The sequence below is a fragment of the Lepidochelys kempii genome, chromosome 11 (genome assembly GCF_965140265.1).
Source record: "Lepidochelys kempii isolate rLepKem1 chromosome 11, rLepKem1.hap2, whole genome shotgun sequence".
Taxonomy (NCBI): domain Eukaryota; kingdom Metazoa; phylum Chordata; order Testudines; family Cheloniidae; genus Lepidochelys; species Lepidochelys kempii.
This window is the reverse complement of record NC_133266.1, coordinates 21,313,369-21,338,897: the sequence shown is the minus strand read 5'-3', so window position 1 is coordinate 21,338,897 and position 25,529 is coordinate 21,313,369. Positions and strand designations below refer to the sequence as shown.

Below are 25,529 nucleotides of genomic sequence, written 5' to 3'. Positions count from 1 at the left end.
ATCCCCATCCCTGAAGACTGGCATCCATCATGCGCACCTCGGGATCTGGAGGATGAATATGCTCCTCAGACTCATTTGTTCTTTCAGCAACCTCAACTCCTGGCTTGACACTAGGACCCTAATCCTGAATTCAGTTTGGGATTGTTCTGTAACTTTATCAGAAACCTCTGGAGATGCCTCATGTGGAATCTCACCTATTAAAATGTCTAAGCCCACTCCCAAGTGAGCTATCTGCCTTGTGGGAAGCAGGGAACTCTTCATTAGACTCACTGTAGGTTCAGCACCTCAAAATTGTGGTCCTGCTTCATCTCTAGGATTTTAATCTTCATGACATTGTTCTGCTTCTGTGGTTTGGGATCTTACTAAAATTCATGCATGAACAGGTCCAGGTGCCTCCTCTGCGACCAGGGCTTGGCTATGACTACCACCAGCATTGTGGTAAAGACTAAGTGCTTAGACTAGGTGCTTATAGCCGTCTGAATGGCAGGGTTCTATAACGGGAGTGGGACTTTCTGTATGGAAACCTTAGTAGATGACAGTGACAGAGTCATATGAAAATATGAAGAGATGAATCCGCTATATCCACTGATGAAGGAAATCTCTGAGAAATAGGAGTGATACTGTTGAAGCTAAGCACAGCACAATTTCTTCCTAATGAGGTTCTGTGAACATGCTTAGACATAGTTTTAGTTTTGAAAAGTGAAACATAGCTTTCCATTCCATATATCTTACTTGCTAATACTGAAAATTAACAAGCCTATTCATGTGTTTAACGTTTTCATCAAACTCAAAGTCATAATCTATTTTTATTACACTATTTTAAGAGAGTGTAGTCACAGTATAATACAAGTCCACACAGTTATTATTTTACTTATATAGATTAAAATATAATAAGTGGCTGGGATATTTTTATTTTATAGCATAATGTAAAACTGGGTTATGGATCTAACTTGGTATTTATATTGGTAAGGAATATCTTAATTACTTAAAAAATCTAAATATGCTTTGTATTTATTAGGGTAACATATAATAGTATTTTAATTTTTGCTTTTATTTTATATCTCATTCATATCACCAGATTGCAATGCAGAATCAGATGTAATTCCCAAATCAAGTCTGAATATTCTTTTGTGGGGTAGATAAGTATAAGGAAAGCGCTGAATGCCAATCTAGTGTTCATTCTTCACCCTTCACCCTGCATACTCACTGTGGAAACAAGCATTTCTAGTTGGGTTGCATACCAAGAAGAAGAGATAACTTAGGGATCATGGGCCCTCACCCAGAAAAAGGAAAGCATCAACTTTCACAAATTCACAGTTTGTGCCATATGATTTCCCACAAGCTCAGACAACATATACTTTTGGTTCATTAAGCAATACTATTGGGTGAGTCTGAACAAGAACATGAAAATTAACACCAGTGGCCAGTTTGCTGTCTCTGACAGTGACTAGTACTAGCCACTCTGGAGGAGGTTCCTGGAACCCTGTAGCAGGCAATTAGGCAATAATCTGCCCACAGAAAAATTTTCCTCCTAAACCTTATTGGTTAGAGGTTGAGTTATGATCTGAAGCATGAATTCATATCCTTTCCACAATCAAGAAGTAACCAGAAGTTGAAACATCTCAGATGTAATGGAATTAATGTCCCAGGCAGAGAGAATCTTGTGCACATGTAAAAAGATTTGTGAAATAGAAGAAGCAAAGAGCACTGAGGATCATCCTGCTAGTCCTTCACTCACCCAGCAGAGATATTTTTTGGACTTGATAGAAACAGCTAAGGAACCTCCACTGCACTTGCAGAATAGACTAGATCTCCTGAAAGAGGAACTCTTTATTCATCTGGAACTGGACCACATGCAGTTAGCCTGAGTATTCAAAGAGAAATGGAAATCATGAAGGGGTTTGTGTTAGCCTCACTGATTCACTTTTGATACCCAAACAGAACTCTACCAGAAAATTATATTTATGCGGAGTACATCTGGCGATCCCAGTTACACTAAAGTTTATACAGGATGATTTGGATGGAGTCTTACAACCAAGCACCATAGAAAGATAGGTACCAGCCCTAGCAGTATTCTTTGTGTCCATACATTGTATTCCTCAACTGAGGATCTTTAGATGTCAAGGTCAATCATAATGGCTAAATTAGACAAGCCCGCAGACTGCTTTTCTAGTTGTCATTCCCTTCGAAATGCAGGGATTCAGAATTAGCACTTCTGTCTACATGAGAATCTGCTGCACTTCTTTTGAGGAAAATGTTGTCCTTAGAACTCCAGAAACATTTCTGCCCAAAGTGTGTGTGTGTTTGTTTTTGTTTTGTTTTTTGTTCTGTTTCATGCTTTTGAGGAGATAGCTCTCTTGTCCTTGTCTCGGTCATCAGCAGTCATTGGAAAGGTTGTGGCATAAATAGATGTTTGTAGCTCTCTAGAGCGAAATCTCCAGCATGTAGTGGACACCTGCCTATCATATTCTGTTAGTCTCATTCCATCCAAAATGCCAGGGCTACAGAGCCTCAAAGTTGCTGCAAACAAGATGTTAAAATCTTGCTACAGATGGCACAGCAAATATCAAGAAAATGTTCCCAGAGGGAATCTGGGCTCCCTCTACAAGGTCCCTAGTGGCTTTGTGAGTTGTGCTTGAGCCTCATTTGAGAAAATTTGCAGAGCAGCATCGTGATCCTCATACAGTACATTTATCAAACTCTACAGAGTATGTTTCCATTCCACTGCAGAGGCATCCTTAGGTAAGAAGGTACTGGATGAGGTAGTCCCAAAATAAATTTCTGAAAGGATACATTTTGTGTTTTATTTTTTTTCTTCTTCCCTCCCTATCTGATTACATTGCTCAGTACTTCCAATGTGCCTCAGAACTGTGGGAGATGCAGGGCTGCAGAGTGAAATATTTATTAGGTAATTTCCCTTCTGCTAACAGTGTCTCCAACAAGTCTGCTACCCCAGGATGATGTTATTAAGCATGGGAAATTTATTTTGTTTTTATTCCTCAGTCAGTAATTGAGGTGGTAGGAGCAGTTTTACATGCAGTTGCATAATTATTTAGTTAGTTGCTGCTCTAATAATGTCCTGTTGAGAATTATTATTATATATAATTGAATGAGTCTTCTGGCGGGGTACACAAGGAGGCCTGGCTAAGTGCCTAGCAACAGCACTGAACCACCTCCAGTATCTGCAGAGAGGAGGCACATCCCATGTATCACAGAAGGGTGGGACAGAGTGAAAGAAGCAAGGAAATTAAATGAGTAAGAAATGTTTTGAGCTCTACTGCTGCCTCAATCATATCCTCACCCTTCAATCATCTATTTATTCACATATTTTGTACAGTGTAAAATATTAGATTATGGGTTTTCTGTGGCACAGGAAGGTCTTTGTGTTGTTTTCTTGTACAGTGCCAAGTACAATGGGACACTAATCATTGTTTGGGGGCCTTTAATAACACAGCAATATGTTGCTGACTGGTGCATTTGAATGATATGTTTATTTATTTGTACTGCTTTAGTCCCTAAAGGCCCCAGTCAGGGACTGAGGACTTGATTTGCTGAAGTTTGTACACTCTTTGGGATAGGGACTATCTCATTGACACCTCATGGGTGGACCCTTACTGGTTTCCGTATGGCTCTGTGCAAGCATGGGGGGTTTTCTGAACTGATTTATTTGCTGTATTTGGTCTTAAGCATATGACAATGGTCAAGTGGTTTCAACAAACAGACGGGGAAGTGCAAGTGCAAAATGATTGAGATTACTGTAATAAGAATCAGTCAGAGGTCTAGGAATTCCTAGACTAAAAAAATGTTCAGTTTTATGTTCCTCCATAATGGATGTGATACAGACCTTTGTATAATTGCACAAATAGATAGTTTACTGTGATTGTTCAGAAGTTTCTTCTGTTTTGAAAGATTCTACCAATAATATCTTTTAAAACAGAAGAAAATGTTTAGTAAAACTGGGTAAAGAGGAGCTATACCTAGGCAGGAAGGTCATTATTATCCACATTTTTCAGACTGCCTGTCAAGGTTCCTTCCCCACTCTGAACTCTAGGGTACAGATGTGGGGACCAGCACGAAAACCCCCTAAGCTTATTTTTACCAGCTTAGGTTAAAACTTCCCCAAGGTACAAATTATTTTACCTTTTGCCCTTTGACTTTTTTTTGCTGCCACCACCAAGCATCTAACAAATATATAATCGGGAAAGAGCCCGCTTGGAAACGTCTTTCTCCCCAAACCCTACACCCCCTTTCCTGGGGAAGGCTTGATAAAAATTCTCACCAATTTGCATAGGTTAACACAGACCCAACCCTTGGATCTTAAGAACAATGAAAAAAGCAATCAGGTTCTTAAAAGAAGAATTTTAATAGAAGAAAAAGTAAAAGAATTACCTCTGTAAAATCAGGATGGTAAATACCTTACAGGGTAATCAGATTCAAAACATAGAGAATCCCTCAAGGCAAAACCTTAAGTTACAAAAAGACACAAAAACAGGAATATCCATTCCATTCAGCACAGCTATTTTATCAGCCATTTAAACAAAACAGAATCTAACACATATCTAGCTAGATTACTTACTAAGTTCTAAGACTCCATTCCTTTTCTGTTCCCGGCAAAAGCATCACACAGACAGAGAGAACCCTTTGTTTCTCTCCCCCACCCCCTTCAGCTTTGAAAGTATCTTGTCTCCTCATTGGTCATTTTGGTCAGGTGCCAGCGAGGTTATCCTAGCTTCTTACCGCTTTACAGGTGAAAGGGTTTTTCCTCTGGCCAGGAGGGATTTAAAGGTGTTTACCCTTCCCTTTATATTTTGACACTGCCTATCAGTGTCAGATCTGGGATTGGAACACAGCAGCTCCTGGCTCTCAGGCCATGTATATTTTAGACCTTTTTTTTGTACATGTGGATTTCTTTGCAGAAATATCATATGCATTTTTAAAAGGGCTAATCTTAGCTATTTCTTAAAAGATTTCATCTCTGGATAGACATGACAACACTATTGTTCTCCACTGACAGTTAAGCTAAAATAATCTGCAGAAAAAGATAAGAGCTCGGAGCAAAAGAACACAATATGCCTGTTATTATACAAGATATTTCAAGATGTTTTGAATTAATTGTTAAAATATATTTTGAAAAAAGTTATTAATTCTTTGTTTATTGCAATAAAAATGATAAAATAGAGCTTAGGTGTCACAATATGCTGCATCACTTAAATGTAAAGACCGAAATAATCAGTACAGAAATAACGTTGGACATTTTCCGCTCTCACAAGATAAAAATTGCAAATAACAAATGATAGCTGTGTTATTTGGAAAAAAATATTTTTAATTGATGTTCTAAAATGATCCCTTTGGGCCAGATTCTGCCACTGTTCCCAGTGTTGAATCGTACCTTGCTCAGGGTCTCGGAATTTCGAAATCTTTTTCTACAAGTAATTTTTTTTAATTGCTTATTTGTACTTCATTTGCTTACCTAGCTATTTGATTTATATGTATGGGTGGGAAGCCACAGTTCTCTGTGTGTATATAAAGTCTGCTGCAGTTTCCACAGTATGCATCCGATGAAGTGAGCTGTAGCTCACGAAAGCTCATGCTCAAATAAATTGGTTAGTCTCTAAGGTGCCACAAGTACTCCTTTTCTTTTTGTGAATACAGACTAACACGGCTGTTACTCTGAAAAAAGTTCACACTTTGTATACATTTCCTTATTAATGTTTATTATTTGCACTGGAGTAGTATCCAGGGGCCTCAATCAGAATAAGAGTCCTATTGTGCTAGAATTGTACAAACAAGAGCAAGTAAAAGTTTCAAAGAGCTTATAGTTTAAGGGGTGAAAAAAACCTAGTGAAACAAACAGAAGTTGAGGGTTGGATAAAAGTAATATAATAACTTGTGGTTACATGTATTAACTACATGCAGAATTAGCATGTTTTAAAGTAATTTTTTTAAAAAGTAAATATCAGTGACCCCCTGATGACCATCTGCCTTTTTACAGTTCATTTTATTTCTGCTGTTTCCCCCCCCCCCCATTTCATATTGTATTTCTCTCCTAACTTTTTTGTGTGTGTTCTTTCATTCCCCTGCTTTTATTCTGTCTGTGTTCTCATCCTTTTTTCTTATTTCCCAAGCATTCCTTATCTTTGATATTCCCGTCTTGGATATTCAGTTTGGCATTAATTTTAGAGGGGCCTCTTTTTAAACACAGTGTACAGAGGTGACATGAAACTGTTGATCGTGAGGGGAGCACAGTTTAAAGGTTCTGGAGGGGCACATGACAACCCCACATATCATCTCTGGATTTAGAACAGATGTTTTAAAACTCTAGGAAATGCCCCTCTAGGGGGGAACAGAGGAACATTCAGGGTGGGGATGAGTGGTGACATCAGGTGACTCAGGCCAGCCCCATGTGGTGGCCCCCTTGAGTTACAATTTTGGTTGTGCCACCCCCTAACCCAGACAGGCAGGGTGGCCTGCAGAGGTGACTCAGGGGGTGGAGGATGATGCTTAGGGTGACCAGGTGTCTGGCTTTCAACTGGAACACCCTTTTGAAAAGGGACCCTGGTGGCTCTAGTCAGAGCCAGCACCCCCAGCCCAGAGCCCTCAGCCCCTCCCACACCCTAGCCCCCTCCCACACTCTGAATCCTGCATTTATGGCCCCACTCTGGAGCCTGCACCCCCAGTTAGCGCCCTCATCCCCTCCCACACCCCAAACCCCTGCCCCAGCCCAGTGAAAGTGAGTGAGGGTGGGGGAGAGCGAGCCACCGAGGGAGGGGGATGTGGGGTCTTGGGGAAGGGACAGGGATAGGGTGTACGGTTTTGTGCCATGCGAAAGTTGGCAACCCTGGTGACGCTCCATCCTCAAACCCCACCGGGTGGGGCTGGCCTGAGGTGCCTGGCATTGTCAGTCATCCCCTCTGAACATGCCCAGGGGAGCATGCCCCACAGTTTGGAAACCTCTGATAGAAGCTGTTGCTAAATGAAAGGCAGGGCAAGTCCCACTGCAGTGCAAAGGGAGCAGTTTCTCCTGGGTACAGCCCCTGCTGTAGAAGTAAGTGAGCAGCCCCTGGGAACAGGCATGGGGTGTTCACCTCAGGACAGCCTGCAAAGCAGGGCAGTGGGAAGCAGGGCCATCCTTACCCATACACAAAGTACACAGCTGCGTAGGGCACCAGGAAATTTGGGGCACCAAATTTCCCGGTGTCCTGTGCAGCTGCGTGCTGCTCCAGCCCCTGCCCTGCCTCTTCTCCATGGCCCGGCCCCTGCTTCACCCTCGCTCTGCCGCCACTCCACCCCTTTCCCAAAGCCCCACCTTTTCCTACGCCCACCCCACCTCTTCCCACCCCTGCTGCGCCCCAGTCCCGCCTCTGAGGACTGCAACAGGGCTGGGCCTGCACTCACCAGCGGCAGGAATTGCAGCGGCCTGATCCCACCCATGCCGCCGGTGAGTGCTGGGGAGGCGGTTCCCCCCGTACCCCAGTCTAGCCCACCCCCCACAGGGGGGGCTGCGTAGGGCCCCAGAATAGCTAGGGAGGGCCCTGGTGGGAAGTGTTGGGACTCGAGCAGCAGGGAAGGAGAAGCAGGCCCATGTAGCGGTGAGTGCTGCAGCCAGGGGGCCCTGCTGCCTCCTCACTGCTGGGCGACCCTGTGATAGGTAGCCCGAGGCCTTGCCCACCCACACTGTCCTGTGAGGCAAAGTCTACAGCAGCCCCTCTGTATGGGTCCCCTTGGAACATTTAGCTTTGATAAATGGAAGGCAGAAATATGCAGTGAGGCATGACCCCGCATTTCACCACCCCAACATCGCTTGTGTCAGTGTAGTTACAAATGAATATTTGTGATACAAAACTCTGCCTTCCTCTACACACATCAGCACACTGAATGAGATAAGCAGTATACAGTATATTGTTGTGTTCTATTGACTTAGTATTGACTAGCCCACCTAACTTACTTCAAAAGAAAAAAATAAAAGTGTGTCCAGAAAATGAAAAGTGATCCTGAATTGTGCTCTGTTATCTGGACTCCTGCACTTACATGTATCCCAGTACAGGATTGGGGGTCTAACTCCCTAAAATTACATTAAATCCACCAAAGGTTAAAGGTTGAAATCTAGGAATGTTCAAGGCCTAAATGGAATAGATAGAGTTTACTAATATGTGGGCTACAAAGATTATTATTTAAATTTGAAAATCACTTGGTAACTTCTCTACAGTAGTATTTTCGGTATTGAACTGTTTACCAAAGGGATGTATTGTATGTTTTCACAGTAAAACCCTGAAGGAGAAAGGAACAAAAGGAACCAAGGAACTCTGTGAAGTGAACTTTGCAGAGTTTTCTTTGAATTCTCCTATAAAGTGTCTGCCATTAAATGAAGGTGCAGTGGGTTGGCTGCTCTGCTGTTATAGTTGTCTCCTATAACTGCTTACACTGCTCTGGAACCAAGCCTCTATGGACTCCTTTGTCCTTAAATCTATACAAACTCATTCCATTGGATGGAATGCAGAAATTGAGTGAGAAGCAACAATAACTCTCGTGTAGGTATCCACATAATGCATGAAGTGCTCTTTGGAACAGCATAAAGCAGCTAGAGTATACTGGCCAGTTCAGCTGGGTTATGGCTTCATTTCACAAGAGCAGAATGAAGTGCAGCCTGAATATACAAACCAGTTTCCCCTTCCTTTCTGTCTCCAGATTTTTTTGCCTCTTACACCCCCTCAGCATTCCCCTGCATGCACACATTCCAGTTTCTCTTTCTGTCATGTCCCCTCTATTGAATAGATACAGTGCAACAAGTACCAGTAGTTTTAAAGAGAAATATTTAGGACAAATGGTAATTTTTTGCCATTATTTTTCATAACTGAAAGTCTTTCTGTCAGGAGAAGCTGCTACATAAAACCTTCATCTGTGAGAAACTCATGTAACTTATTCAAAATAGTCACCAGGTCCCATTGTTCTCAGCACGACTTAATCTAAGGGACTGCTTCCATTAAGTAGCCTCCTTCAGAAGAGCCACTCTTTTCCATTGTTCCAAATGAGAGTGAAGCCAGGCCATCCTCAAGTAAGATGATAACCTTTGATGTCGTTAGGAAGCAGAGAAGCTCAGTGAGAGGAATGAGGACAGTGCCATCTTTGCTAAGGGTAACCTGGAGCTTCAGTCCTGTTGAGAAAAATAAGAGGTGGCAGTCAGTTTGAAAGTGCTTTGTGGAATTCTCTGTAGTAGAGCATTAGTCTTCAGTCTATTCTGAAGGCTCAACTTTCAGTTATGAAAGAACAGGGAAAATAAAAAATAACAAACTTCAAATGGAGCCTCTGCAGACGATTTCAGTGAGTTTTAACTATATAAGAAGTTTGAAGAGATGTATTATTCAGTTACTGAGATCATTAGGGACAAATAAATGTCCTGTGATTTTTTTTAAAGGACTCATTTTAAAGTTATTTATTTAAAGTGAATTCTTAAACTTAACAGAGTTACTTGTAAATGATCAAAAATTCATTCCATACTCAAAATCAATAGTGTAAATTTCTGGAAAATACAATGTATTTTTCATAGATAACAGGTTGAATCCCTGCTTTAACTGCAAAACTTAACCTAGTCTTAAATATAGAGCTTCCTAACATGACTTGGGTATGTCTAGGTTATACTGGAAACTGCTGTTGTTCAAATTATTTCACTTGCTTTTTTTAAACACATTAATAAAATACAAGCTATTTTTATACTGTGCTGCTTGCAATAAATGCCGCTCTGAGCATGTTCTTGAACAACTGTCATTATTTCTTTGTTATCCTTTCTTACAGCTGCCAAAATTGTAAATGTTAATGATTCAGCTTTAATTAACTGAAATGAATCTTCACCAGATAAACATAATACCTAATAGATGGAAAGTGATGGTGTTTCATTCATTCACAGATAATAATTTAATAACTTATTGACACTCTCAGCACTTTGAGTTAGATATTTTTCAGAAGTTAACCAAACGTATCATACTTACACTTTATTATTATGAGCTCTTACATTGTTGTATACCTATCATTACCATAATTTTTAAAAACACAGATGTGATGGGTGAGGGCACTTGGTAACTCACTCAAAGTACAGCCCCACAGGCATAATTAAGATAGCAAATGTTTTATCTTGACCATAATTATTTTACTTTATGGGAAATAATGTTTGATAGATTGGATGAGCTAAATGTCTTTTCCATATCTAACTTCTGTGATTTTGCAAATAGTTTCTAAGATATACAATTTTTAAATTAGAAATTATTTTACATGAGTATCAAAAGCCCTCCCAAAGGAGAAGAAAAGTAATATAGATAATAAGAAAATTATAATGATATGAAAATGAAGGGTAGGTATGACATTTAGCAATAACATTCAATTATGTGTGAAATAGTTTAATTAGATAAGTTATTTTAGGGAAAGCAGGTAAGTGATGTCTGTATTTAGATTTCCTTACACTTTCCATTTTAAAAGATTCTGCAGTCTTTATTATTTGTTTTAGAAGATCTTCCACCTCTGTTGTTTTCAGTATGCCTTTGCAGAGAGAAAGCCCTGAGGCAAATGAGGTGGCTTTTCTTTCCCCTGTGAAATTCCGTTCAGGTTTGGCTGGGATATTCACTAAGGCTACAGCTACACTGCAAAGTTAAGTCGACGTAAGTTACGGCGATGCAGCCTTATGGACAGTTTGTTCCAGATCCTAACTATTGGGGAGACTTACTGGACCCTGTCTCAAGAATTTTTCAATAGTCCACAGCCAATTGACTGGATGGTGAAGCTCAAGCTATGAAGGATCTGGTTGCAATGGTCTCTTCACGTCGGATTGCCCCTGGTTCTGTCAGCAGCGCACCCCATATTACCTGGTACATTCTCTGAGGAAGAAGAGGAATTGGTTCCTCTCTTGAAATAACAACGGATTCAGAACTGGAGCCAGAAATGCCTTCTGATGAAAACGTGGGCATTATTTCTGCTTTATCTCCTTCAAGGGATGCATTACAATTCTGTCAGTTGGTGGATCAAATGGCATCTACTTTGAACTTATCTTCTGTTGCTTTAGAAGAAGAAACATCACATCCAGTATTTGACATCTTAGGAGACTGTTGAAGTAGGAGTCTTTATCTTTACCTATTTTGGACGGACTTTTGCAACATGCTAAAGCAGTTTGCACTTCTCCTGCTTCCTGCCTTCACCTGTAAGAAAGTAGAAAAACTGTATCAGCTCCCACATGAAGGGTGGTTATATTTTCATACTGCCCCACTTCATTCTTTGGTGGTTGCAGCAGGAAGTAACAGATCTAGATCTGCTCAAGCCCATTCAAGTCCGGCTGATAGAGAATGAAAGAAGCTGGATTCCCATTGGAGGAAAGTTCTCTCTTTTTTGTTATTGGGTATTAAAGCCAGTTACTAGTTGTATTGTCCTGATACCAGTTTCATCTGTGGGGAAAAAATGGCTACGTTTGTTCAAGACTTATAGGATGGTCAGAGGAGACTTGCCAATTCAATCATCACAGAAGGTCAGAACATGGCGAAACATGACCTTGGGGCTTCTTTTGATGCTTCTGACTCAATGGCCAGGGCATCTATTGTCATCCTTAGAAGACATGCATGATTAAGATCTTCTTTGTTGGCTATGAATGCTAGATTTAAAGTTGAAGAACTCTGTTTTCAGGGCAATGGTTTTTTTAGTAACAAACCAGATGATTTTTTTTGAGAAATTAAAGGAGACCAGATCTACCGCTTGATCACTTGATTTATATTTTTCTTCTAAAATGAAACCATCTATTTCTTTTTTTTCTATCCAAGGCAATTTTACCCACTATCTTCATATTTCTTGACTCATAGTTGGCAGCAACTACAACTCCAACAGCCAACTTATTCTCAGTCTCAATATTTGTAGTAGACTAAATTCAAAACAATCTGTGTTCTCATCATCTTCTTTGAATACATGGTTTCAAATTTGATATGTGGGTCCAGAGTTGTGGACCAGCTTGCAAAATTCCTTCCTATCTTTTGTTTGGAGACAGGATTCCCTATTTTGTCAGCAGTCTTGTAACATCAGGGAAATGGATCCTAGAAATAATGGAAAAGTGTGATACAATACAGTTCCAAACACTGCTTCCTATCCTTCCCATTTCAGGGAACAATCTCATGAAGTTGTTCTTCTGTCATAAGTTCACAAATTGCTTCTAATAGGAGCTGTAGAGGAAGTTCCTGAAAATGTACGGGGTCAAGGTTTTATTAAAGATATTTTTTCTTCAGAATATATGGGAAGGTGGGGGTTCCATCCAATTTTAGATTTAAGAAAGTTGAACATGTTCATCTAGAAGTTTCCGATTTGAATATTAACTCTAGCCTCCATCATTCCCTCCTCACAAGCATGGATTAGTTCTCAACTCTTGATTAAAAGGGTGCATATTTGTACTTGGCCAAATCATCAGAAGTACCTGTTTTCATGGTGAGATAGGGACATTTTCAATACAAGTTCCCAATATTCGGGCTTTCTACAGCACAAAAGTGTATTTACAAAGTGCCTTTCTGTGGTAGTGGCACATCTCAGAAAACATGGTATTGTTGTTTACCCGTACTTAGACAACTGGCTGCTGAAGTCAACCTCACATGAGGATATGTTGACTCACATTCAGTTTATAACTTCCCTTGTTATAGATGTAGGACTTCTTGTAAATGTCAAGAAATCAAATCTCTGCCCAACTTAGAGAATCCTCTTTATAGGATTGGTACTGCTTAGAAGCAGGAAGGGATTTCCTTCCAGAGGAAAGATTTCTGAACATCGTGTGATCTATTTTGGAGATTAATCCTTATTAAACACAGACATTAATATTCTTTTTAGATCTAATGGGTCTCATTGGAGTGAATTTATCACTCCCTTTGCTCATCTCAGAAGGAGGCCAATGCAACTTTGCTTGGTTTAACATTGGTTGGCTTAAACCTAACCTGGATAATCTTCACATGCTAATCAGTGAGACGGGGTTGGGACTCACCACCGCAGTGCCTCCTGCTGTTCACTCTGGGAATTAGCTCAGTTCACATGGAGTGCCCTCTGCCAGTGGTGTCCCATCTGTCTCTTGCCATAGATTGGCATCTCGACCCACATTGCTCCCAGCTTGCAGCATCCTCTTCAGGACACTGCCCTCCGGCAGTGCCCACTGCTCCAGTCTCACCCCCTTCTGGGGGTTTTGGGGTTGTCAGCTGTCCTTCTCTTTGCCCCAGCCACAATGGCCAACCACAACCCAAAGTCTCACCCCTTTTGGCAGGGGTCTGGTGCAGTCCGTCATGGCCAGTCCTAATGGCCAAGTGGAAGTGCAAGGGGGAAGAGGGGGACCCAGGCCCGCCCTCTTCTCTGGATCCCGACCCAGGGACCCTTTGGCGGCAGTCTTCCTGCCTTCCCTCCTTCTCTCCCTTTGTCCGTCTCTCTCCCTGGGCCATTTCCCCTTTGGCCCCTTTGCACCGGCTAGGCCCTTTTTCTCAGGGCCTGCAGCCCAGCAAATACCGGGCGGGAGTTCCCTTCTGCTCCCCCGCCTGCCCAGCACTGTGCTGCACTGTCCCTGGTGCTAGTCTCCTTACACAGGAGGAGACAGACCTTCACCCTCTGAAAGCCTGGGAGAGGCTGCCTGCTCCCTTCCTGGGCAGCCTTTATATAGGGCCTAGCCTAGCCCTGATTGGCTAGCTGTAATACTGGCCCTGATTGACTCTCTAGCAGGCCCTCCCTGATTGGCTGCCGCCTTGCGCAGCCGCTCTGGCCTGTTGTAGCCCAATCTGGCATGGGGGTGGGGCACCGCCCCACCACAATCAGCATGCTACAGAACACTGTAGAATCTTTGATTTGGTGGACAAACAGAGCGAACGTTCTGAAAAGAGTTTTTTTCCCTCATCATTGGTCACAATAATCTCCAATGCATTGAACAATGGAGGGGAGCTCACCTGGGGTCTCTGTCAGTTCAGTGTCACTGGACATTGCAGGAAAATAATCTACACATAAATGTATTGGAATAGAGGATGATTAGCCTGGGTCTCAAATATTTCTTCTTCTTATAAATGGGAAAGTTGTGTTAGTAGTGATGAACAACACAGTGGCTATGAGTTATGTCAACAAGCAGGGACATGCTCTGTTGTGTGCTGAGGTAACCAGTTTATGGGGTTGGTGCTATACAACATCTATCCAGTGGCTCTGCCTTTAGCAGTGGAAAGCAGTGTGTTCGCAGATCAACTCAGCAGGGACAACTGTGAGATCCATGAATGGCCATTGAAGGATTAGGTGATTCAAGAGATCTTCTCCAGTTGAGATCAGCTGTCATGGACTTGTTTGCAACCAGGATCAACAAAAACTGTTGGGAGCAGGAAACAACAGATGGTCCATGTCAGACATTTTCCTAATGCATTGGGAAGAGGGCCTTCTGTATGCACCCCCCCCCTTTCCATTCATTCATAAGGTGGTGAGGAAGATAAGACAGATGAGATGAGGTTGATCCTGGTTACAACAGCCTGGTCCAGAAAGCAATGGTATATGAACCTGATTCAGCTGTCAGAGGGGCTGAATAAACTGTTTTCCTTGTCTCTAGACTGGTTCTCTCAGCACCACGGCTTTGTCCGTATCCCCAGTCTCTTCATCTGATGGCCTGTTGAACAATCATGTTCTTTATTGGTTCACAATGTATTGCTTAACTCTGTGAACAGTTTGAGGAAATATTATAATTTGAAATGGACTAGATTTGTCTCTTGGATGCAGGGAAAATCTGAGTAATCAGTTTCTGCTTCTATTCCTTGTGTTTTGGAATACTTGGTGTGTGTAAATTCTGAGAGGTTATCTAATTCCTCTCTAAAAGTTTACTTGGTGGTTCTCTCAGCTTATCATGTCTTGATTGATGATAGATCATTTTTTGTGCATGATAGAGTTTAAAGGTTTCTGAAGGGTTATCTAACAAGTATTCCCCCCAACCCCCTTAAGAGACCAGGTTCAAGCATAGGATCTTAATTTGGTTTTATCTATGCTTATGAAGCTTCTTTTTGAACTGTTGTCAGAGTGTTCTTGATTTTATTTATTAAGACAGATTTTTTTTGCTATTTCGTCAGTGAGGAGGGTGAGTGAATTTCATTCATGATGGCAGACTTGTCTTTTTTACTATTTTTCATAAAGATGACATGATTCTTAGACGTGATCCCAGATTTTTACCAAAACTACTATCTGAATTTTACATTGATCAGTCAATGAATTTACCAGTGTTCTTTCTAAAGTTATATATGTTGTTAAAGAGAAATCATACATACTTTAGATAGTATAAGGATTCTAGCATATTATTTCATTAGAGCTACAGATTTTAGGAAGTCTGCTAGGTTATTTATTTCTCCTGCTAGGAATGATATTGGTTATCACGTATCTTCTCAAACTATTTTCAGAGGGGTAAAGCAATATATTATTGACTATTACAAGTTAGCAGCAGTTCCTCTGCCTACTGGAATCAGATCTTCTTGCACTAGCACATAGCATATTTTGCTTGTCTTAAACATGTTCCCATTGAGGAAATCTGTAAAGCTGCTACTTGGAAGTCAGCTCATATGTTTACGAAACGTTATGCTTTGAATTTGGTTTCTACAGTAGATGCTAAGTTTAGCAGAGTTGTGCTTCAGCGGTTGTTTAATTAGGACTCTGTTCCAACCTCCCAGAGTTTCAACACTGCTAGCCAAACTATCTATAACAGGGGATATGCAGAACCACTCAAAGAAGAAATGAGGGCCGCTTGCTTGTAACCTGAGTTCTTCAAGATGACTCTGCATACTCACACTTTCTGTCCCCCTTCCCCTCTTTCTGGGAGTCCTACCTTAGTTTTCTCTGGGTCAGCAGTGTATGGAACAGAAGAATAGAAGGAGCTGTGCCCCCTTACTTATACCTGATGTCAGAGCATTTGCTGATGCTGAGGGGAGGTGTAGGAAGAGACACGTGTGTGCCTACAAGCACTGCTTGGAGAAGGTTCTACTGTTATGCAGCACCACTTGATGTGTTACCCCTGAGTGTGTATATGCAGAGTTATCTCAAGTAACTCTAGTTACAAGTAAGTAATCTTCATTTAGGAAATACCAGAATTTAGGTTGCCCGTTCAACCTTAATTCAGCTCCTTCTGTGTATTTGTTATGATAAAGTCTTCGTTTACTATATTTTTCCACAGTACCCTTGTTTCATTAGCACTCTGGGAGTGAATCAGGGTTGTGTATGAATCAGGGCTGTTTGTCAAATCCCTGCCTCATTTATAGCAGATGTTGGAAGGTGGGTAGTGAATGAGGCAGGGGACTGAAGTAAAAGAAAGTGTGATCTTGTGTTTAATACAGGTGAATGTCTCACAGGAAAACTCAGTTTTGTCTCTGCTACTCTCTACTTATGTGATGCTGGACTGGGAGAGAGAGAGGTTGGAAGGGACAGGGCAGGAGGAGTTGTTCTTAAGGGGAATATGTAGAAGAGCCTGTGCCCATTAAAGCACATAGTGCACCAGAGCCTGCAGCCCAAGATTCCTGAGTGTCACTTTGCTGTCAGCAAATATCTGTGAAACCCAATGGGAAGGTGTCCCATACCCTCTTGCACTGTTCCACCTAGAGGATGACAATCTACTACTGCTATCACTTCCGAGCTTAGCTCAAGCAGCAGAGGTCTGTGCGGTGGATCTCAAGGTTCCATCCTGCTCATGAACCATGAGAGGGGGTCAATATGGTGCCATATAATGAAATTTCCGTTATTTCTGTTTGCTTTTCAAAAACCTAGGAGATTACACACATACAAATTACAGTTCTCATGCAACCTTAATCCAGCCTCCTTGTGCATATGCATTATGATCCAGTCTTTAATTACATGATCACATGCTATTTTTTTCCACGAACCCTTGCCTCATTCAGTGCACAGGATGGACTTACTCTGAAGATGAATCTGGGTTGTGCAGTAAAGGGGGCCGTTGTTGGAGGACCTCTGCTTCAGCTGATGAAAAAGTTGGAAGGTGTGTACTGAATGAGGCAGGGGATTGCAGGAAGAGAAAGGATGGTCTCATGGTTAAGGCAATTAAATGCTGCCCTAGAGAACTGGATTCTATTTCTGCCTCTTCCCCAGTGTTTGCATGTAATGCTAGGAAAATTACTTAAACTGGATTTTTCACAGGTGTTCACTAAACGTGTGTTCCTTATTTTCTGGTTTCCTAACTTGATACTTTGTGGTCTGATTTACAAGAGTACTGAGCACTCATAGCTGCAACTGAAGTCAATGGTAGTTGTGCTTTCAGCATATAAAGTGCTATACAATGCTAAACATCTGAAAAATATCAACTCCTTGGCATCTCAGATTGACCATTCAAAATTAGTGGATACTTCTGACTTAATCTCTCTGTTCCTCAGTTCCTCATCTGTAAAATGGGGATAATATTCCCTAACATCACAGGGTTATCGTAAAAATAAGTATATTAATCTTTGTGAAGCATTTAGATACTGTTGTGATGAGTGCCATAGAAAAGCCCATGAGGAATTTAATTGCTCTTTCTTCAGGGCAGGGTTTGAATATTGTGCAGTAAATAAGGTCTGGGGCCGCAAATAGAACAATGGAGATTTCACTTACACCAGCATACATAAGGAGTAATATCAGTTAATTTCATGGAATTACAACATTGTATAGGTTTCTGTAAGGGTGATGAGAATCAGAAGCACTGTACTTCTGTACAGTAATACTGTACTACTCCATATGTAGTCAGCTCTACATGTAAGCTGTTTAGTTCATAAAATGAGAATTATCACCTTGGGATTGTATACAGTTTCAGTCCTGGTCTTCTTCATTATATTATTTTATCTTATTATCTTTACAAGCAATGAAGTATATTAGTTTAATCTTGGGTTAAGTAAAGACCACCAAAAAGCATTGTATAGTTTTTGACTATGAAAATGGAAAAATCCTTCTTGTTTCCCAGTTCAAGAATAAAGATAATTTTCTCACTCTGGATAATGGTTCTAATGTTGATCCAAAAGATTCTTGATTCATTTTGGAGACAGATGACTGAGAGATATAGATATATATATATAAATATTTTATTATTTTATTATTATGAAGTGATGATTAAAGAAAGCCATAGCTACTTAGTATTTTCTTACTATAATTGCCTGTTGTCCAACATTTTTGTTTTTCTTATTTAAAAATGCTAGTCCAGGTCACACAGTACATCAGAAATATCAAACCTAATCCCATGTGTATTCCTGGCTATCCTTTTTGTAAGATGTCTCTTCGCCTTTTAGCCACTTTGCATTCTTTATTCTTCAGGGTGTTGTCAGTTCAGTAGGCATATCCTAATTTATGTGTATATAATTTATGTGACATATCTTCAGCTGATGTAAATTGTCATAGTTCCACTGACATCAATTCTGTGGCTCTCACTTTTGTGGTTTTTTAAGGAGAATCTGGTTGATTTAAACACATGCTTAAATTTAAGCATTGTGAAGAGTTCCACTGAAGTCGTTTACTCTGTGTGTACATTTACAGGATTGGTTCCATAGTTACCTAATCCTGTGGGAAAATAGTATGTGATAATGTTTTTAAAGACTGTCATAATGCATTCAAACAAGGGGGGTGCATTAAGCATTAGCTACCTTAATTCTAGTTTTTCCTAGTTTAAGTCACTGGGCTTTTTAACATTCTCTGAAGGTAGTTTATATGTGTGTAAGTAATTTAAAAACATACATAAATTTGTATTGGTATGTAAAGAACAACATATAAGTGGAATGATATGAAGAATGTGGGGAGACATATAATAGATATCACCGGTACCGATGAATCTGTTAGTTGGTAGTATACATGCTATCAATGTAGTTTCTTAAAATAAAAACAAAATGTTCAGAGTTGTGTTTAGTACGTCACCTTTTTGAGATTGTTTTAGACAAAAATATCAGATGCAAATTTTAAACAACATGAAGTTAATAGAAGCTTTACTGGTCAATGACATGGGTACATGTATTGTATAGGTTGATATTAGTGATTAAAATACACACAATTGTTTCTGCATTTGACATTTTGATTTTGAGGTGAGAGTAGTAGAACTGGTCATTACTGAAATAGCACTGATGAAGGTTTGACTTCAGTTTGCTAATAACTGAAGTGTTTGATCAGCCGTTTATTTTTAGACAAAAGACAACATCAGGATGGAGTTAATGTATAGTGTATGCATCAGTAACTTCCACAGTAAAGCACACTAGGGAGGTGTTGTGATTATCAAGAATCCAAACATTAAAAGTCCAAGAAATTCAGTTAAGTGTACACTGTAAAGAATTTCAAATCTATTAAGGTAGAGAAATGATGCCATACTATAAAAGTAGAGTGATGATTAGTGCATGTTACTTTGTAGACCCAGATTAGAGCAAACTGATTTTGCAAAGACATTTGATTTTTTTGTCTCTCATATCACTACAGGGCAGAGTTAACATTGTTTGGCTGCTGTAACTGCATGTTTTCACACTTTTAATATTTTTAGTTTTCTTTTAAATGTAACTTTGACTTTGAAATACCTTGGTGTGTAATGCTTGGTTTTGGAAATATTACAAAACCCTGTAATATTTTTACCCTTATGTTACTGATACACACTTAAGCCTTGACTCCAGTTTAATATAGTTTTCATTTTTGAATTTTCTTATTTATTTATTTATTTATTTATATGAGAGGGTGAGATTCATCCCTTTCCTTCCTTGCTGTTACTTTAGAATCCATTGTAGAATCCATTATCTTACGAGTGGTATTTAAAAAATATTATTGGTCTTATGTTTTACATTAGAAAGTGTGTTAAAATAACTTTATTAATTTTGCAAAGTAAAGCAATCAAATGAAAGGAAATGGCAGTATTAAGGTTGTTTGGGCAACTTGAATTCTGCCCCTTATACATATGCATTTTGATAGTCTTCAGTTGAATTATCACATGTCTTTTTCCACAGAACATCTTTTAACATAGTTTTTGTAAGCAATTTCCTGTTAGTTTTTTGCTTTGTTTTTCTTTTATTACAAAATCTATTGTATAACTGTAACAATCAATTGAATGTGCTGACATCAGGGTTTGAACCCTGTGACCATCCTTAGCTCAGATGAAGTAAAAACCAAACTGCTTATATTCAGCTGGTGTAGATAGTAAATGCTATAAGTTAGGTTAGTTTTACGGGCTGACCTGGATCACTTGGTAAGGAGGGCTTATTTCAACATGTGTATTTAACCATTTAAATCTAAGGTCAGACATCTAAGAACAAAGAATGTAGGTCATACTAATAGGATGGGGGGTTGTCTCCTGGAATGCAGTGACAACAAGGAAAACTCGCATGAGTCAGGATAGACAACCAGCTGAGCAGGAGCTAACAGTATGATGCTGTAACTTAGAGGTTGAACGAGCCGTATAAATGGAAATATTGTGTAGTAGTAGGGAGATCATATTACCTCTAGGTATGGCATTAATGATACCATTACTGGAGCACTGTGTCTCATCCTTGTGTCCATGCTTGAAAAAAGATGTGGAAAAATTGGAAAAAGTTCCGTCAAGAACTCCAAAATATTTTCAAGATCTGAAAAGCATTGTCTTCCTTTTGGAGTCTGCTTTCTCCTATCCCACCTCAGAGAGTCTGACGATTATTGAAAACTTTTAGCATACTGGTGGTATTATTTACTTAGATTAAAGAAGTTATATGTTGGCAAGTTTCTGATAGTTGTTCCTTTAGGGATCTTCTCTTAAATTCAATATTTATTTATTTATTTTTATTTTGAAGTGCGTGTTTCCCAGTTCAATTTTCTCTCTAAAGCTTTTTCCTAAATATATGCATGTGAAAAAAGTGTTTTACAGTTGTGCTGTATTGTTAAATGACCATGTGGAACAGTTGAATTTTTGATGACAGAAAACCCATAACTGTTAAAAATGCTAATTATGCTTTTTAGGTGCAGAATTTGTTAACTATTAACATGTGTCTAATATAGAGGGGGAAAAGGAATTTAGTGGATTTCATGTTGGCATATCAACCACTCAATAAAAGTTTTAGTTTCAGTTCAATTTCTAGTTTTATCAGTCTACAGCTGAGTTCATTTACAAAGTTTGATTGGCCTTTAACTTTGCTTAGCAGAAGTACAGAAGCAAATTAACAGACTAAATGAACTTCAACCCTTGTATAAGGTGATATATCCAGGTCCAAACTAATTTTTCTATCAAAATGCTTGCAGTTGGCTGTCAAGGGAGAGGGATCTCCATTTTCAGACACATGATTAGCCTGAGCCTTGAGGAGAACCGCTGTTGAAGATGAGTGGAGAAAACAAGAAAAAGGTGGGGGGAACAGGAATGATTGGGGAAGAGAGGGTACTTTGGAAATGGAGAGGCAAAGAGAGATAACAATGAGTGGGTTGAGGAGGAAGCTAGAAAAGAAAGATTCAAGAATGGAAGTTGGAGGGAGACAGGAGAAGACAGAATGTACAGGAAGGGATTTAAGACCATAGGGGACAAGAGCAGGTGTTAGTTAACAGAGGAAACATGATAGGTGAAATAGAAGAAAAAATCTAATGGAAAGTAAAAGAGGGAGAAAAAAGAAATGGTGTGAGAGAAGTAAAGGAGAGAAAATGAAATAGGAAATATGGGGAAGGAAGAACAAGCAAGAAAACATGATTTATGGTTAGTAAAACATATATTTTAAAAAGTATTCACAGTCTGTTTCATTGTAAATGACCAATGAGGAATACAAACTGATAGAAATGTATTGTAATTTTGTGTAAATATGGCCTGTTGGCTTCAACCAAGTTGTCAGTCTGGCTGTCAGTTTTGTAAAGATTGTGCAACTGGGGATTAAATAAAATGAATCAATAGGGATTTCCCAGAAGGTTGGTTTGGAGCTGCCCTTCTCCTGCTGCGACACTACAGCAGTTAGGTCGACTGAGGCACTTGAGCTAACCACTCTTCCACTGAAATAGGAGGGACTGCTTGGGGTGCATTTTCAGTAAGGAATCTTTGTCTCTGGAATGCACCCATGACCTAACAGTGCTTAATTCCTTTGACTTTTAGGGAACTCTGGAAGATCTATCTCATGTCCAAAGATTTTTCTAAGTATTATAAGAATGACTGAGGAATTGAAAATGTTACACATCAGAGGCAGGAAGTGTTTTGTTATAAAACAATCATTTTATAAGATTTTATTATTATTGTTACATACTTTTCATATATACATTATTCTATAAGTGATTAGCACAGAGCACAGATGCATTTTTTCTGAAATAATGACAATGTTTCAGAGTAGCAGCTGTGTTAGTCTATATTCGCAAAAAGAAAAGGAGTACTAGTGGCACCTTAGAGATTAACCAATTTACTTGAGCATGAGCTTTCGTGAGCTACAGCTCACTTCATCGGATGCATTCAGTGGAAAATACAGTGAGGAGATTTATATACACACAGAACATGAAAAAATGAGTGTTATCGTACACACTGTGAGGAAAGTGTTCTTACAGTGTATATAATAACACTCATTTTTTCATGTTCTGTGTGTATATAAATCTCCTCACTGTATTTTCCACTGAATGCATCCGATGAAGCGAGCTGTAGCTCATGAAAGCTTATGCTCAAGTAAATTGGTTAGTCTCTAAGGTGCCACTAGTACTCCTTTTCTTTTTTCTGAAATAATATATTTGTTTTTCCATTTTATCCATATAGCAGCATTAAAAGTTTAAAATCCATAATTGTTCACTCAAAGAAAATAATGTAATTTGGGGTTACTTCTTCAGCTAGAATTTAATCTAGTAGAGTTTCTGAGCAATAAGGAAAATAAAATTATCTTAATTCATATTTACTGCATTCTTTATATTCTCCACTGGTGTCTGTGTTGTCAGATAAGCAGTGCCCCATGTCTTTTCTATTATTTTTTTAGGAAAGTCATCATCTGGAATGAGATGAAAACAAATAGAAACTATATCTGTGGGAATAATATTTCCATTTGTTCAAAGTCTTTGACAATATACTGTAAAGTGAACCACAATCCATATTTTAAATAACTCTAAGTTTTGACCAGTGGAATGTAATTTAGTAATATTCTGTTGCATTTATATGACCTATTTCATCTGGGAATCTCAAAACACTTTACAAACATTCATTAACTTGGCCTGCATCTCCCTGAATATAAATGAGATAGAGCACCTGACAGGATGGTCTCAGGGAGCAGTCTTCAATTTTGAAACTTATTCCCCAACTTGGTTAGCCAGAATTCAGATTTGTTAGCCTTACAGGCATGCTGCAGAATCTATTTTTTCCCCTTTTTGATAAGGCAGTTGAGGAGGATGTGAGCTGTGGTGGATGTTTTTATGCTGTGGTTTTTATTTTATGCAATAGGCATGCAAAGCACCATGCAAAGCAAAGCTGTAATTGCATTTTAAAATGTTTGAAGTAATAAATAAATGATAAGTGAAACCTCACAACACACTTATAAATTACTGTAGATAAGTAGTATTATTCCTGCTTTATGATATTGGTAAACTGAGGTACAGGGTGATAAGTGATTTGTCCAAAGTTGACACAGTGAGTCAGTGCAGAGCTTGTGTTAATCCCCTACTCAGAGCACCAGACAACACTCCCTCTCTCATCCTTTATTCAAATAATATGTTCTAACTTCTAACTGAGGTCTCCCAATTAGCTTTACTTTCCTTAATGTCTACTAATATTCTCTGCCTTGGTCTCCTTTCCCTCAGTTATTATTAAAATACAGGTTGGTTGAGTAAGTAAATAAATCTACATTAGATTGCCATCTAAATGTTTTTCTTATGCATTTCTGTACTTCAGGTAATTGTCAAGTCTGGACCAGGCACTTTTCTCAGCCTGGCTGTATATAATGACTATATCTTTTGGTCAGACTGGGTGAGACGAGCTATTCTTCGCTCCAATAAATATACAGGAGGAGATACAAAAGTTCTTCGATCTGATATACCACATCAGCCAATGGGTATCATTGCTGTTGCCAATGATACTAACAGTTGTAAGTTACAAAACAAAATATAATGGGCTCTTAATTATATATAGTTGCTTTCAGAAATTTAGATTAGCTTTCGTCAAATTATGTGTTATGGCATTTCATAACCTCTTCTTTTTACTATGTGGAATATTAACTAAAAAATAGAGAACACACCTTTTCCAAAGAAATTAATTTTTCTTGGAATACTATGTATATTTTCTGGATTTAGCATTCAGAATGGAAAAGTACTTAGTAGATTCTTTGCAAATATTTGTCATTTCCAGATATTTCATTTAATTGTTTTATACCTGTGCTAAAAGTAGCTCCATCTTATTAAATACAGTAACCTCTCTGGCATCATGGCATTCCTACCTAACTGGTATATACAGAGACTTTTATTAGAAATCTGTCAATGTATTAGTGACCCATAACACATTTACCCAGGAGACTGAACTGCATTGAAGTCTGATCTTTGAAATAATACTAAGCATTGAAGCAGATATCACAAAGTTAATAGAAGATGGCCTGTTTTTATTAACTTGATAATACAAAAGTTCTTTATTTTTCAGGTGAACTGTCTCCCTGTGCACAAATGAATGGAGGCTGTCATGACTTATGCCTTCTGACTCCTGATGGTCGAGTGAACTGTTCATGTAGGGGGGATCGAATGCTGATAGATGACAACAGATGTGTGAGTAAGTAATATTAGTCGATGTAGTGATCCCCCCCGTGGTGTGGTCCCGTCAGATCTCACAAACAAAATTGGTTTGGGCTAACCCGTTACATGGATTTGAGACCTCTACAGTTTATTGTAGGAAGTAACATTAGTCCTTCAGTAAGTGTCTTTCTTCTCCCAGTCTTAAGCAATGCCCCAGAATGATTTTAGAGGGAACTGTGGTAATGGAGATGACATCTTTTGAATGTACAACTAAAGTTTTGACATTTCTATCCAATAAAGATCCCATGCAGCCTTCTGTAAAAGTAACAATGTTAACCTTAGTGTCCTGGCCAAATTCCAACTTGACTAATTATAGTCTATTTCAATTCCCTGATTTTTTTTCTTTTCTCAGTTGGGTACAGTATTCTTCACTTCCTGTCCTAAAATGTGTAGCGTTGTTATAATTTGTTAAACAGCTGTCAGATTCCAACATGCAGGGGTGTTGCTTAAATTATTCCTTTTATATAGTTGTATATAAATTTGTATATAAGTTTGTACTCTGTTTGGGACCCTTTAGGATGAAAGGTGATATAAATCAATTATTTCAAAGCCATTGTCCACAGACATCTTTCTAGTTCTCTACTGGACACCCCGTGACACAAAATAATGTGAGGAAGAGGATAGAGAGCTAAATCTTTTATAAAGTAGTTGAAGATTCACTGGAGATCCGTTGTGGCTATTATTGGCCATATTGTACCTGGTGCTGAACTGGTGTGTATGTGAGGAGAAGTAGCAACTAGTGATCTGAAAGGATGCAGCACATATGTGCACCCTTTGCATTAATCTGGTTCTGATATTTGATTTTGAGGGTGGATTGTATAATTGTCTTGCTCTTACCCCTCCCACAT

The 25,529-nt window shown here is 39.3% G+C and overlaps 1 protein-coding gene across 12 annotated transcripts in view; it reads left to right on the top strand.

The window, feature by feature from the left end:
- Window positions 1-25,529, top strand: part of LRP1B (LDL receptor related protein 1B) — a 1,327,274-nt gene that overhangs the window by 976,047 nt on the left and 325,698 nt on the right. For all 12 annotated transcript variants that reach the window (XM_073305381.1, XM_073305383.1, XM_073305382.1 and 9 more), the window contains 2 exons: window positions 23,795-23,987; window positions 24,533-24,658. In XM_073305381.1, the coding sequence (XP_073161482.1) occupies window positions 23,795-23,987; window positions 24,533-24,658 (319 nt within the window). The remainder of the gene's footprint in view (window positions 1-23,794; window positions 23,988-24,532; window positions 24,659-25,529) is intronic.